The sequence below is a fragment of the Salvelinus namaycush genome, chromosome 1 (genome assembly GCF_016432855.1).
Source record: "Salvelinus namaycush isolate Seneca chromosome 1, SaNama_1.0, whole genome shotgun sequence".
Taxonomy (NCBI): Eukaryota; Metazoa; Chordata; class Actinopteri; order Salmoniformes; family Salmonidae; genus Salvelinus; species Salvelinus namaycush.
This window is the reverse complement of record NC_052307.1, coordinates 27,146,357-27,162,113: the sequence shown is the minus strand read 5'-3', so window position 1 is coordinate 27,162,113 and position 15,757 is coordinate 27,146,357. Positions and strand designations below refer to the sequence as shown.

At 41.1% G+C, this 15,757-nt stretch overlaps 2 protein-coding genes across 2 annotated transcripts; both read right to left on the bottom strand.

The window, feature by feature from the left end:
* Positions 1–156: 156 nt before the first annotated feature.
* LOC120021637 (transmembrane emp24 domain-containing protein 2-like) lies at positions 157–4,332 on the bottom strand. Its single transcript, XM_038965482.1, has 4 exons — positions 4,153–4,332; positions 2,439–2,631; positions 1,315–1,422; positions 157–1,114 (listed from the first exon to the last, which is right to left on the bottom strand). Exons 1-4 carry the CDS (start codon positions 4,330–4,332, stop codon positions 990–992), a joined length of 606 nt encoding a protein of 201 aa, XP_038821410.1. The 3' UTR covers positions 157–989.
* A 2,961-nt stretch (positions 4,333–7,293) lies between these two features.
* LOC120054754 (vacuolar protein sorting-associated protein 33A-like) lies at positions 7,294–15,275 on the bottom strand. The gene is made up of 13 exons (XM_039002337.1): positions 15,150–15,275; positions 14,820–14,885; positions 14,503–14,630; positions 14,178–14,364; positions 13,921–14,037; positions 13,640–13,814; positions 13,266–13,462; positions 10,517–10,643; positions 10,232–10,299; positions 9,097–9,234; positions 8,840–8,977; positions 8,375–8,543; positions 7,294–7,969 (listed from the first exon to the last, which is right to left on the bottom strand). The coding sequence occupies exons 1-13, from the start codon at positions 15,249–15,251 to the stop codon at positions 7,776–7,778; spliced, it is 1,806 nt and encodes a 601-aa protein (XP_038858265.1). The 5' UTR covers positions 15,252–15,275; the 3' UTR covers positions 7,294–7,775.
* Positions 15,276–15,757: the final 482 nt, after the last annotated feature.

Sequence of the window (15,757 nt, the reverse complement as noted above, 5' to 3'; positions counted from 1 at the left end):
TCTTGGATTTAATGAGAAACTCACAAGCAAGTGTTTTACGTTGTGTGAACATTTTCCCCCTACTTGCTTTACTGGAGTTTGAAAAGGTTCCTCCAACCCATGGGAGAGTATATAAAACTACTGTACTAGTTAATTACAAATTAAAAGCAATGAATCTCAAGAGGACAAGGAAACACTTTATTATGAACTGGATTTGGGTCATAAGTTCATCCACATTTTAATTTGACTCAGTCTGAGCTCTGTATCTGTTATTCACCCCGTTGTGACCAATGTCACCCTCTGCTAACCCAGAATAACAAACATTGAACATAACTACCAATACAAACTAGAATAAAACCTGTACAAAATTGTCCTCATTTGATAAAGTACAATACTAGAACAATAAATGCTCAAGCAACTACTTCAAACTGGCAACAATAGCTCAGATCTCACACCAAGGCTTTTCTTATTCTGCATCTTACCCCAAAATGTAACAGTCTTAAATACATACAGTATGATTATATTCCATTACTTTTCCCATTAAATATGCATTGTGCATACTGTGACTGATTGGCACGGTAGGTGTTAAAAGAACTTATTTGTACAACAAAATATACCCCCTAAAAAACATCTAGAGCAAGCTGAACAGTTGTCTAACAATTATCATTCTAAGTCCAGTGTTGTATTTAATGTGTCCACAACTTACTACAAAACCTCCTCCTGACATTGAGTTTTAGGGCAGTGGTTTGAATGCATAAATACTCTTCTTGATCAAAAATGTATAATACACTCTTCAGTGCTATTGTCATCAAAGTCTGAGGAGTCAATGCAAAGACAGTTCTCCTCGATTGGAAAAACATACATTGTACCATGGCCTGAAGTACGAGAAGAGGAAAACAGACATGAGATTGGATAAGGAAAAGGCTTTTCAGAGGTTGTTTGATTTCCAACTTTGTAGTATGGTTCAAGTGAATGATGACTCACTTTGGAGTTGGAAAAAAAGCCTCGTTTTACACAACTCTCCGCACCTCGAAAAATCTCTTCAGGTAGTAGATCTGTCCCAGGGTCATGGCTACCAACACAAGAGCTTCAAAGAAGGACCAAAGCACCACTCGGCTGTTTGTGTTGTCATTAACTAGAGGGGAGGGAGAGAAACAGGACAATACTTTAAACAACTACTGCCACTGAACAATGCATTCACTAAGCTGTCAAAATTGGGTGTTCTTTACATAAATGCTGTTTGGTTTTGTTCATAAGTTATTCATTTTCTATGGAAATAGCACATTTTACATTGCTATGTTGTTGAAGAAAGAAGTAGCACAGAAGTGGTCTTACTTGCTCTGTGTATTCTCTCTCGGACCTCCATGTATTCCTGTTCGTGTTTTACTGCCGTCATGGCAACTGCTAGCTCATTAATCATCTCCTCCAGCTTGTTCTGGTGGGCTGTGAACAATAACAGTACACCAAATATTGCACAGTTAAAGAAACCAAGAAGCACAGGCACATAAGTAAATCAAGTAAATCTCAAATCCAAGGTTTATTGTAGATGCTGGTTAAAGGGATGTAAGGACTTTCAAGCAATAAACGTGTGCAGGAAATGTTTGTACATCACACAATAAACACCATCAGTAACTGTCAGTAAACTGTGACATCCATGTCTCTGCCAATATCTTGTGCATACCTATTGTGCAAAATTGTCCTTTTAACTAATCTTTACATTAACCTTAAATACTTTGTTAGGTACATTTAAATAATTTAAGTGGGTTTTCTATATAAAATAACTGCAGTAACAAAAGACTTGGATAAAACTGAAGGCACAGTATGAGCTGGTAGTGCTGTGCAAACTGCTGCATTGACTGGACACACGTGTACATGGATTGGATACCAGATTTCTTATTGAAACTGACCAACCAATCATTTTGAAAGACTGAGGGGAAAAAATAATAATTGTTGACCCAATTTGTTCACTTACTGCCCATAAGGCAGGGGATGAGGGGGGCATACATTTCCAAAGTCCATTCACCAGTCTCAAGTCATTGCTAGGCAACAGGTGAGTGTCCATAAAGCAAAATACAAAACAGCACAACCCAGGCAATTAATAAAACTGCACTATTTAAATTCCCTGTGTTTATTAAGTAATTCAGTATCTGGGGTAAGCAACACTACAGAGAATGAGGTCATTCTCTCCAAGAGCATTGAAGAACGACCATCTCTGACCTCATGCAATAGTGTTAACCTACCGTCCCAGGTGTCTCCACCACCTGATGGAGGGAAGGGGCAGGCAGAATGAGAAAAGGAGGAATATGATAGAACAGAAGGCATATAAAGGAAAACAGCAGGAGAAAATGAAAGTAGCACACAGTGTTCCCCAGAACGTAAAAACATCTGACGGTGAGATGATATTCCTAACATCAGTCAGTGTAGCCATTGCTGCCTCGTCAACCTTAACCCCAGCCTACCTTCCGTCTCCATGCCGTCTCCCTTGGGGGCCTCTCCGATGTCAATGGTAAACATGACAATCTTGGGCGTCATGGTGGACATCTTATTGCTAAAGCAGAACTTGTATGTGCCATCCATATGGGCAGCCACAGAGTACTTTCCACTGGATTCTCTGTCTCCTTTATAAATCTGCTTCCCATCTGGACCCGTGATCTGCAAATGAAAAGTACCTGCTTAGTAATTGATAATCTCCTGTTAAAGGGATAGTTCAGCCGAATTACAAGATGACCAATTGGTTTCCTTACCTTGTAAGCAGTCTATGGCCAAGGTATGACAGCAATCCATGCTTTGGTTTTATTTCCCTTGCATGATGCACTGTTTCCACATTTTAGCATTTGTGGCACAAATCCCATTTAAGTCATGGTACCGATATTAGCATTTTTCGTGCATCATGTCCAAACATCCGAAAGTATCTAAAATTGATTCTGAAGCTCAACAAAGTCACTTGTAGATAATTTGAACATGAACATCATACACCCAAAATGCTAATACCGGCACAATATACTTGAATGGGGCTTCCGAGTGGCGCAGCGGTCTAGGACACTGCAGAACCAGGTTCTAATCCAGGCTGCATCACATCCGGCCGTGATTGGGTTAGTAATAATTTAATAATTTAGTTATGTTATTAAGTTATTAATAATAATTTAGTTATGTTTTGACTGGACACCAGAATGAAAGGCGCTACATGGCCAATCCAACATCTGCATTGGCCATGCAGCATTTATGGCGATATGGCCTCTGCAGAAGTCAGGGCATTCATACTTCTTGCGCTTCGTGGAGCAGGGCAGAACTGTTGTGAAGGAAGTTGTCAAGGAAGTGAGTTTGTGTTTAAACAGGACCTCCAGCACCCCCATCAACCCTCAACCAATCATGTCAATGCGGAGCTGGGATATGGAGCCCTCCGCATCGTTACAAAATTTGGGAGGCGCATGCCATACATGGCTCAAATTGGGCCTCTGCATGCCGCTGGAGGCTTCGCAATTGCGTCACAACCTCCATACTGGAGCCTCCGACCACATTTTCGGATCAAGCATAAATTTGCTCTTAGACAGAATGCTGCCCAAATCCACCAACACAAATATATGAATTATAAATAGCCATAACATGAAATCATGCCTTGGCTTATGTTATTTAAATTATAATAACTATGTAAACAGGATAGTAGCTACTTAGAAAGCTACTAACTTATTTTATATGGCACAATTTCAGTGACGTTTGCAAGGTGATGCTGCTAGCTAGGCAGGTTAACGTTAGTTGGCCAACTCGCAAAAGAGTTAGCCACTAACATCCAGAGATAGTTTTCTAATATCTCCGACATAGCTAGCTACATTACCAAGCTATCTATTTACCCACCCAACTTAGCTAACAATAAAATTGTCATTATTATGTACCGCAAGGTGTAGACTTCGCTACAAGTACATTATATGCCAAGACAAGACAAACTGTTAGCATTATTTTTAGCCACACTTACTAACTCATATTGCTAGCTAGTAAACTAGTAGGACGAGTTTAATGGCTTGCTAGCTAACTAGGCTAACGTTAGCTAACTCAATTGCTCATATTTAGCAAGGCCCACATATTCCAAACCTAGCTAATTGAGCTGCTGCAGGGACTGATTTCGCGCAAACAGATTTAGAAAGATGTTGGCCACCTTCCACAACTCAATGGGCTCACCTCCACATCGATGTCAAGGAAACCTCCTTCGGCCACCTCAAACATGAGGCCCATCTTGGTACCAGAGTTGACTCGTTCAAATAAACATTCTTCTGCATGAGCGTCTATGCTTACAAAATAACCTGACGCTGTGGCAGACAACATAGCTAAAATTACCATAAACTCAGAGAGGGTAAGCATAACTGCTGTTGTTTTTCGCAACTATCTATGAAAAAGACGCTAACGCGTACTAGTAGAGCGAGCCCTCGCAAGCCACTGATTTGTGGAGGAGGAGCTAACACTTCTAGTGACTAGTGGAACGCGGACCCGTTCTTTACACCTCAGTGAACGCGTCTTACTTGAAGATGGTGCCACATAAAGACGGGAAAACGAGCCGCGTCGACGTTAAAAAAGCTATTGAATTTCCACTCCGCACTAATACACTACACACTCAAATTAACCGGGGCCTGGTGCAAGACCTGCTGTAGGCCTACGTATCATAATCTAGTACACCGGCCGATTGTAATTTAGCTGCAGATGAAGACCTCGCATGCTGTAATTCCTTGTTCTGCGTTTGCGGCACACTAAACTTTCAGCACCATGGACAGCGCCACGATCAGCGCAAACTTTGAGAAGCTACGCTGTGCATTTTATTTGAAATGTTTAATGAGTACATCATAATTTGAGTTTGCACACAGGGAAATCCATCCTCTTGGAAACATGGCTAAGAAACAAGTTTACACCATGAACACATGACCAAAGCATTATGATGGGAACTTTCTTCCCTCTGCGAAAAAAAACATCACCATAATAACAGATAAACAAATGTTCTATACAATATCATACAACATAGCCTACTTCTGCTATTATCTGGAAACCTGCTTAAGCCGGTTATATCCGTAATTATTATTATTAGGCTGTAGGCCTACAGTCTGGCTATTTTGAACAACAATAGGCCTACACAAGTGCTTTTATAACAGTCATACTATAATAGAGCAACTCATCAAGTCCCCCTTTTTATTTTGCAACCATGAAGTATGTTGTCCAGCCTGCTAAGAGCAAAGCGCCTAACAGCACTGTGTAACTGAAGAGAACAACTTTCAGAAGTTCTTTAAAGGTCCGAAGGAAGCAGATAAACATTGGCTCCATCTCGTACAGGTATTCAATCACCCAATGAGTGATGTAGTTTGCAGGATCTGTCTGCTCTGCAATTCCAGGCCCTGAAAAGATTTCAAGGATTTTAATTTGGTCCCCCATTGGGTATACAGTAGAACCTATATCAGCAATCATATGCATGGCTAAAGACTGCAATAGTCAAACCATTACCTTATGCATAATATATTTGTAAATTGCTCCAAATGCTTTTGATCTCACTCATCGCAAATGATCATACATTTACTTCAGACACATACAAGCTACAATAAGTAGTCTGTATATCTTATTGGTAATTTCAACTACTGAAATATACCCATTGATATTTGAAGAATACAGTAATGGCTTATAGCTTGTCAAAACCCCCAATAATTATTTGTAACGATACAAAATATTTTAGAGAACCAATAAGGAGAAGAGCTGCTGTTTGTAAACACTGGAGTGGATGGTTCACCCACTCAGAAAGTAATTAAGCAACTTTATCGATTGAAATGATCTTCAAATGTATTAATTTTTAAATTCTCTCAGGGAATGTAATTCCTTTATAGATATCCTGTCTATCGTCCACATGCACATTTTACAGTGCACAAATAGCACAAATTCCCTGCACTTGTAGACGATACAACCTCGATCATATAGGCCTATGAAAGGTTGTAGACGTACAAAAGTCAAAATAATGTAATAGTCTAAGGGCTCTATTCAATCTGAATCACTGAAGCGTTACATTGCGCAATATACATTTTCAGGTAATTTCCGACAGATGCAGCGTTTACTTTGAATGCAGCCTCCGCTGACGCTCGAACATTGACTTTAAATTTCAATCACGCTGTAACGCTGAACTTCCGCAATATGGATCGAATAGAGCCCTAAAACCAAATATAGCAATAGCCTAAACACATTTATTCAGAAGGAACTATTTAACGGATGGCGCACCAAAAACAGCAAAGCCCCACTTCTTTCTCCGCTAAAGTCATTTTTGTTGTTGTTGCTTTGATAACGTATATAATCTGTATTATTATAAAATTGTTTACTAAACTATACAATTTATGCTTTTTTTCAAGTTTAAATGAAAGTTTATAACTGAACATGGATACAACCAATGAACTCATTGAACATATCGTTACAACGTTGCCAGTATTTATAAACTGCCTAAAAATGGTTAGGCTACTTACCCAATTGGAAGCCTATTTTTAACTTCTTGGAAATTGCATCTGTTGCAGATGCTCTCAGTGCACGGGTTTCGATGTGTTCAATTGTGTGTTATCATACATTTGACAAACCGAAAAGAAAATGCAATACAACATATATCTTAATATGATATTTCACACTCAGTTCCTGACTCTTCGCTATACGTTGAAGATAAAATATATTCTTTTCGATCTGGACTGTGAGTTCACAAAAATCTCAGACTGCTGTCAGCCTGTCAATACCCGTCCACCACTGACTACAATACCCCGCTGAGCATAGAGCAGGGCACGGACAAACCATCGATCTAGCCAGGAGATCAAACCCAACTCCCCCGCACTTATCCTCTACCGGAACATGGAGCAAATGGCCTCCTAATTCAATCAGCGTCCTGCGCTGTCAAATCATGGGCCTTTATGGGGTAAGATATCCAGACAGCAGAAGGCGAGTATCGGCTGATCGGGAGGCCTGTTATTGGGCTAATTGTTCCTTGAGAGAGCTGGACTGCTGAAGGCTGACTGGGCTCACAACCTTTCCGCTCCACTCCTTTCCTCCCTGCCTGCATCATTCTGTCCCATCTTTATTTTCTTCTACAGCATAAACAACTCGTAAAGTAACAATGCATGTAGCCTAATTAATCGTTATCAAGGATTTTAGATCCTATATGTTGAAGGTGGAGCAAGGATAGTGTAACGGAGGTGCAGCCAAAGTCAGACTGTCCAACTGTACATCAGACATTTGGTCACATTGTAGAGTGGAAGGATAAATGTTTAAATGGTCAGTGTTCTAGAGACCTGAGGTTAACTCTGGTTATAAAAGCAGTAATAAGCTGTCAATTACACATTTTATTTACAGGACTTTTTACACAAATCCTGGAAAGGAGAGAAAAGCCCTATACTGTACAACACATTAAATATAGGTTGAAATCACCAATAAACAATAATAATAATAATAATACAAACAACTACATTTCAGCCTCTGTGTAAATACAGTATTATTTTTTCAATGATCTTAGAACCTTTCATATGATCATGCCCCAAGTAAGACGACATCTTCTTGGATCCATACAGTGACCACAACAGGTGACAATGGAGAACTATATTTAGAAAGCTGGGAGAGTTGAAGAAGAAAGACATAGACAATTGAGGAGCTGACTTCTGCTCACACTGACTTCTGCTGAGCTCAATCAGACACACCGGCAGGGCGCTGGAATATGGACATTAAAAACAAGCGGCAAGGTCTTTTGTTCCGACTGTTTGTTGGGTCCAGCAGTGCATCTGTTCCCCCTGAGGGGGCAGACAGCAGGCTCAGGAGGCCTGAGCCTCAGGGCGGTCCATTAGAGATTTGATCCAGCTGGTACCATTGATGAGCTTGGTGGTGGCAATGATGTATTCTGTGCCACCATCCTCCATCTGAGACAGGAAGCGTAGGGCAGCGATTTCTGCATACGTCACCCCTCCCAGAAAGAACACCAGTGTGGTCCTGTTCTCCCCCTGCTGGCCTGTGGGTGGGGAAAGCACAGTCAAACAGGGTGGAGATCACAGGGTGCACCATTCTCAGAGGGTGTCTCAGAGTCCATTTCACACATATGTATAATACACACTTGTACATGTATGAAACAGGACAAATTTAAGCACCCAGTGCCTTTCCCCTCCTCTTTCATAAACGAATACATGTACACAAACAATTACCCAGACAGACACACACTTAATGTTAAGGTCCAGTTTGGTTCACTGTGTACAATAAATCAACTGCTGCTCTAAGACATCTGACACGACAGGGAAAAAGCCAGCTCTTGTCTTCAGTCAGCAGATCACCACACCGGTGATCATTCACCCTGCCTTTCAATAGCTCAGCTTGTTGAGCAAGAGAGCAACTGGCTGCCTTGGTCTCCTGCAGTCCTTACGTTTCTTATGGAGACCAGCAGGCAGCTGTTGTCTCTCCTCAAAGTGTGGACCAGGGAGCATCTTCAGAACCTCCTCGATGCTGCGCCAGCCAGGCCTGGCCAACACCTGGGTCAGACGGATGCTAAGAGGAGCATAGCCACTGTACACATAGGAGATGTCGTTGGGGTTCTGGATGAAGATGACACACACAAGCTGTGTATCAGTACAGACAATACTACATACAAATACAAATCCCACTCTCACAGTCAGAGGAAAAACTACGCATGTGAGCTTTGGGAACGTTTTTCTCTCTCAACTTTCTTAATGACAAAAACAACTCAACTCCATTATTGTGCAATTACTAAGCAATGACTATATTACTAACGTGTCACTAGAATAATTACAGTGTTGTTACACAGGTGTTAGTGTTAATTCCCATCCCCTCTCCCAGACTGCATTATGTCTCTCTCATGGGATTCATTCACCTGTTCATTGGCATCCTCCATCCAGAGTTTGAGTGTCTTCCTGATGGTGGGGTAGTTATTCCTGGTGCTTGTCTGGGGCTTCAGAAGACCTGTCTTCTCCAGGTTGTTAAGGGTAAGCATGTGTTCATATCCATAAGTCTGGAGAAAAACAGCACATGTCAATCATGTTGCCACAGTAGCATTCATCACATCTTCAAAATAACCATCACTCGTTTAAAACCACTGACTTATTGTAATGTAATCAGAAAAAAATGCACCTGCAGAATCTCCCTCTTGTAGTAGTCCAACAACTTCTGCTTGAGGCCATTGTTGCAGACCGACTGCATACAGACCAGCCGCAGGATTTTGATTAGGGGATCCTTCTGGGCGATGCAGTCCTCTATGTATGTGTTAACCTGGGGAATGGGAAATAGGGGATGTTGACAAGCAAGACTTGAAATGAGTGCACACACACACACAGCCCAAAAATATGTTTATTTAGTGAAGGCAGCTTTCAGGGCCGACCCTAGCTTTTTGGGGGCCCGAGGCAAGAATTGGTTTTGGGGCCCCCCACCTCGCTTGTAAAACATTTAAGTTAGCCTCCTCTATGCCTGTGGTTTTAAAGCACATTTTGTGAAATTTTACACATTTTGCCATGGGGCAGAAAGAAAATGTTGCAATTTTAAAGCAAATTTCCTGTAATTCTACAAAGTTTGCCATGGGGCAGAGAGAAAATGTTGCAGTTTTAAAGCAAATTTCCTATAATTCTACAAAGTTTGCCATGGGGTGGAGAGAAAATGTTGCAGTTTTTAAAACATGGCATAATTGAACATACCTTAACTGACTTATGCCATGTTCATATGATATCTGAGTGAGAGTGACTAACAAAATCAGGGCCACTGGGCACATGCCCTGCATGCCTGGTCAGTAATCATTCGGCCACGAATACTACAAGGTGTAAATAGCCTCTCAAACAAACTCCGCCCTCCTCCTGCTACAACAGGCTTGTTTATTGTCAGTCTCCATTATCACCTTTCTAGAACAAAGACATGGCAGACATGTAAGAGCAAGTCAACTGTCTAATACCCAAACTCAGTTCTAATAACATTGCATGGCGTGAAAGGCATCTCATTAAATTAATTATCTTCATGTCAATAATATGTCCAAACTGACCCTGGAGTCAGTAACCCACACTGATAGTCACATTGAGACATTAGAAGAGAATAACTAGTGATGCTCTACTACATTTCAACATTCCACCTTGTGTATTCTACTATTCTAAGTCTCAACAGTAAGTTGAGACTCTGACTGAGTTCCTACATTTTTTTATATTTTGTTTGCGGCCCCCCCCAGAGCTTACAATATTAGAGCTAACCACATGTCCACCAAGCACTGAAAACATTGTGTACCTACCTTGTCTGTATCGACTCCAGTCATAAACTCCTGCTCCACTGTCAGGTTATCAAAGAAGGCCTCAGATGCTGTATCAGAGAGAGAGAGAATATCCATTTACCTCTGTTACAGAGTATCAACAGCTGTCTTACTCTAAACTGTATGGCACACATACATGACATACTGATATACTCTACCACATTGGATTATACAGTAGGTATATCTTGTATCAGGAAGAAAGACAGATAGAGTGGAGGGGTGTTAGTTGGACATGAAAGGAGAAGGAGTAAAGGTTGTTTTTCTCACTGGTGATGTCCTTGATGAGCTCAGCTATGGAGGTGTGATTGGCCAGCGAGCTCCGTGCTGCCTGCATGTGGGGCAGCTGGGACACAAACTGCTTTATCTCGCCCACTGTTTTGGCACTATGCCGCTCCTGCAAGACAAATTCAATTAAATAACATTAAAACACTGGGGGAAAAAGATGACAGGTCAGTCGTAGACAGTTTAAATCACACATTACCATGAGTCAGATACTGGATGCTGGAGGTTTGAAATAAGGAAAATGTATGATAGACTTTAACAAGGACTGTGTAGCATAACATACGGATGATGTGAAATGTGGGAACCGTTTGAGATGACAACAATCACGTAGGAAATTACAACAAAAAAATCTACTTCTCAACTACACAATAAACAAACATTAAGCTCAAAGCAAAGATGTTGGAATGATTTCAGATGAAACATATCGTATAGACTGCTGCTACGTAGGCATAACAGTAGTAAGAAAGGGCTTGTTGGCTGGAGAACAGCTGATGCTCTCACTGATACAATCATCAAACTAGAGAACATAAACTTGAATTAGGAACAGGTTTGGGCAGGACAGAAATGTAAGAATACATCAACGTCCACCGGTGTGGGACGTCAGCCTAATAATCACATGCAAAGCATCCAGTGACAATTCTGATGCCAAAAGTCTCTTGCTGACAAAAATGTAGGCCTGTAGGGAGATTACCTAAACACAGTAGAAAACTGCTTTTTTTGTTGCTCTTATCTAACATTCTTGTATCATAAAAATTTTGTTTACGTTCTTAGTCGATAATACTAACTGTCAGCTGGCTTTACTTTTTGGAAATCCACCTTCTGAAAAGTCTACCTGGCACATACATGCTGAAAAGTATGTTCATCTCTAGGAGACAGAATGCGTCTCCTTCCTGAGCTGTATGATGGCTGCGTGGTCCCATGGTGTTTGTACTTGCGTACTATTGTTCGTACAGATGAACGTGGAACCTTCAGGGGTTTGGAAATTGCTCCCAAGGATTAACCAGACTTGTGGAGGTCTACAATTTTCTTTCTGAGGTCTTAGCTGATTTCTTTTGATTTTCCCATGATGTCAAGCAAAGAGGCACTGAGTTTGAAGGTAGGCCTTGAAATACATCCACAGGTACACCTCCAATTGACTCAAATGATGTCAATTAGCCTATCAGAAGCTTCTAAAGCCATGACATAATTTTCTGGAATTTTCCAAGCTGTTTAAAGGCAGTCAACTTAGTGTATGTAAACTTCTGACCCACTGGAATTGTGATACAGTGGATAATAAGTGAAATAATCTGTCTGTAAACAATTGTTGGAAAAATGACTTGTGTCATGCACAAAGTAGATGTCCTAACCGACTTGCCAAAACTATAGTTTGTTTACAAGAAATTTGTGGAGTGGTTGAAAAATAAGTTAATGACTGCAACCTAAGTGTATGTAAACTTCTGACTTCAACTGTACATTGTTTTATCAATTTTGCGCCAAATAGAAATTGTGTGAGCAATAATAGGACCAAAGCGTAGTTTACATTGTTTAAGGGATATATCAGAGAAGACCACCTCTTCCAGGGCAATAGGAGACACCATATTTCTCTATATATTTAGCCCGGGGGCAGAAGAATCATGTCTAAACCAATTTAGGACGTGGAAAAAAGCTAGTGGATGGAAATATAATTTAAAGTTTGGTATGGAGTCTTCCTACGTCTTTCCCTCTTTGTAAATGTGTTAATTTTATCCGGGATCGTTTACCTTGCCATATACATTTTGAAACCGCACTATGAATTTTATCCCAATAGCCAAAAGAGGGAGCGCCATGGGAAGAATTGAACTACAGAAATTCAGCCATGGCAATATATTAATTTTGACAATAGATATTCTACTGGTTAAAGCAACTGGGATATTATTCCATCTACTTAGGTCGGATTTAATTGATTTGAGTGCTCTGTTAAAGTTTCTGCCAATGGTTTCATTTAAAGAAGGAAATGTATTCCCAAATATTTAAAAAGTGAAATGATTGGCATTCCATAAGTAGAGATGGAGTCCTCCATCGGGGTCTTGAGAGGCAGTAAGGCTGATTTGGTTAGATTTATTTTATAACTTGAGATGGAGCTGCATTTATCTATGACCTTCAATGCATTTCGACATGATTGAGATACATTGTCTAGATATAGTAAAATATCTTCTGTGTATAATGAGATGAAGTGATCAGTAGATTTTAGAGATTGACGAATTGCCTGGGCCAGAGGTTCCATGGATAATAAGAATAGCAGTGGTGGAATTGGATCGCCTTGTCTGCTGCTTCTAGTGATTCTGAATGGAGCAGATTAGATATTGCCTGTTATAACTATGGCTGAGGGATTGGCATATAGTATTTTAATCATATTAATGAAATTGGAGCCAATTCCCATATGTTCCAAGAAAGAAACCCCTCGCCTTTCTAAGACAAGGACTGTTTCCTCGTCTCTTCACGCCGCTGCCACTCGCCTCCGCCGCATTGTTCTCAACATCAGTTTAAATCAATATATTTTCAAAAACCGCTGGCTTTTTTTTCCAGGTTCATAAAATGTCTGTGATGTTGGACGGGGCCTGGGCTCGAGCTTCAGCTCACCGGGCTTGGCTCAAATTGTTAAGTTGATGACAACTCTAGCTTATGTGGTCTGACATTTGGACTCATCTGAGTGTTTTCAACAGTCGGTCTGCCCTGTCTGTGTGTGTCTGTGAGTGTGTGTTGGGATGAGGCCAACCTCAAATGCAGCGGAGATGATCTTGGCCTTCTTGCTCAGTGCAGCCCCTACGCCATTGAAGTTTTTGTCCCGTATCTCAGCATACAGCTCCTCTGCTGAGTTGAGCTGCATCTTCTTGGGCTCCGTGGGCAGGTCTTTACCCGCCTCACCCTGCTTCTTTTGGGCAGAAAACTTCTCAGGAGGCAACTTCACATAACCTGTTTGCAGACACATGCACACAGAATAGACAAACATGCAGACTAAGGTCACAAAACCACATACACAAATCGACAGAAACCTCTCAAGATGTCTGTATTTGAATCTATATGTCATTGAATATGTCTGTATTTAGCTTATTATTGTTTTTTCATACATTAACAGAGGCCCATCCTCACCGTTGGTGATTCCATAGACTTCGTCAATGAGGCCCTCGTAGGTGAGCTGTGTGGCCAAAGGGGTGAGCAGGTCTACATTGCGGTCCAGCAACAGCAGTGAGTCAAACACAGGTAGGATCTGAGTCTGGGTGCCAGCAAACTCCCTTTTCATCCTAAGCATCATGTTAGCTACATGCTTCACAGGAAAAAAGACACGAGAGTTTAATTTCCAACACAATGCATTTATCCAAGAGTTAACTGTGGACATTTAAACTCCAAATGAAGCTTTTTCCAATACTCACCCGTGCACACTCTCCTTTCCCAAATATCTGGGGGATGGTCCCATACAGAGCCTGGAGAGTCATAAGGCCCTTGGCAGTGTGGTACAGACTTGTCTGGTCACTTTCCAGATAGCACTCCTAAAGGAGCCAGGCGGGGCACATGAATGGGTAATTACACCTTACAATACAAAATATAGCTTTGTACCTAAGCCTTACTGGGCATATGCATACACTGGGACGTGTGTAGTGTCTATGTGCACGTCCCTGTCCTAACCTACCCTGAAGGCCCCCTCAGACTCCATGGAGAGCAGGTCTCCATCATAGGGGATGAGGTCTAGAATGTACTCGTCTATGTTGATAAACGAGCCCAGGACCCCCTGCTCTTTCAGCCTCTGCTCACAGAGCATGCTCCGCCGTGGCACAAACAACATGTGGAAATCACGTGGGGAATGCATCTTATCCTCACTGCAGAAACACACATTGAACACAAGAGATACGCTATATGAGGGTAAGCAAACCACATTCACATCCACCCATATGCAATACTGGCTGCAGCATTACTCCAAAATCAATACAAGTGTTTAGTGCCAGTGAGATACTGACCTGATTACATTTTCAGCTATAATATCCATCAGCTCAAGCCTGGGACGGACAAAGAAGATGATATTTTTCACATCAGCAGCAGGGAGACGCCCCCCTTTGAGGGTGAACATCTTCTCCACCTCATGTTCCTGGAGGATATAAAGAAGACACAGATCTGTCAACAACCAGTTTGGCATTTTGCTCTTGCTGTAATGTGAGCCTTCTAAAGCCTATGCAAACACAAGCATTCATTGTTGCTATTCTGTCAGACTCGGTTATAAAAGTGTTACTGTAGGTCTACAGTACACACAGAAGTACACATTTTAAGTCAGTCTTACCTTCAACAATGAATATTGTGCTATCAATCCAAAGGGTCCAGTCAGGTATTCATCCCACACAATAGCCTATGGACAGTTAACAACAATTTTTGACACATAAATACTATTTGAGGTCCAAAGTTGACACTTGAATCCACTGCATCTAACTGTTATTTATTTAGCTAGCTAGCTAACGTTACTAACTATGTGGATTACTATGTACCACAACAACCCCATCATTGTTTATGGGGATGATAGCTTTGCATGCTAGCTAGTGTTGAACAGAAAATTCAGATTAAAACAAGGTAAATGAGTTTGTAATTTCTAAACTCTTTAATCCAGACGTTTTACCTTGCTTCCTCCACATTTGTCCAAAAACTCACGGAGCTCCTTCCGCGCTGCTTCCCTCAAAATGTTTAAATTTACTCTTCCATATGATAAGTGCGCAGACATTTTGGCACCGACTGTGTATGGAGTGTCAGGTGACTGCTAGTGGTAAAGTGTGTGTGTGCGCACCATGTGACCTACAAGAGGTAGTCTTTGAGCTGTAATAAATATTCTGTCCAATAGATGGCCTCAGTAGAATCCTCAGTTATACCGCAACTGTAAAATCAGATGGGGTGAAAGGCATTTAGAGACGGGCAGACCATTTAACATGCACAAATCAATTTAAGACCAAAAATCGAGGATAAAGTGTGGCAATAGTATAACGATGTGCCTCTAGCGACAAATGTTGTTGATGACCATGGCCAGTTGATTTAGCATATAAAACACAGACATGCAACTAATGTGGCCTTCTGATGGAGGGAAAACAAAAACTTCATATGTTACCCCGATCTGCAGGCTGATTGAGCATCCATGAAAATAAGGTTGACGTCTAGGCTATTAGACCGTTTAACTGAAAGTGTTTACTTTCATTGGGCTAGTGTAGCCAATCAATTAAATAGTAAGTTGAAAAT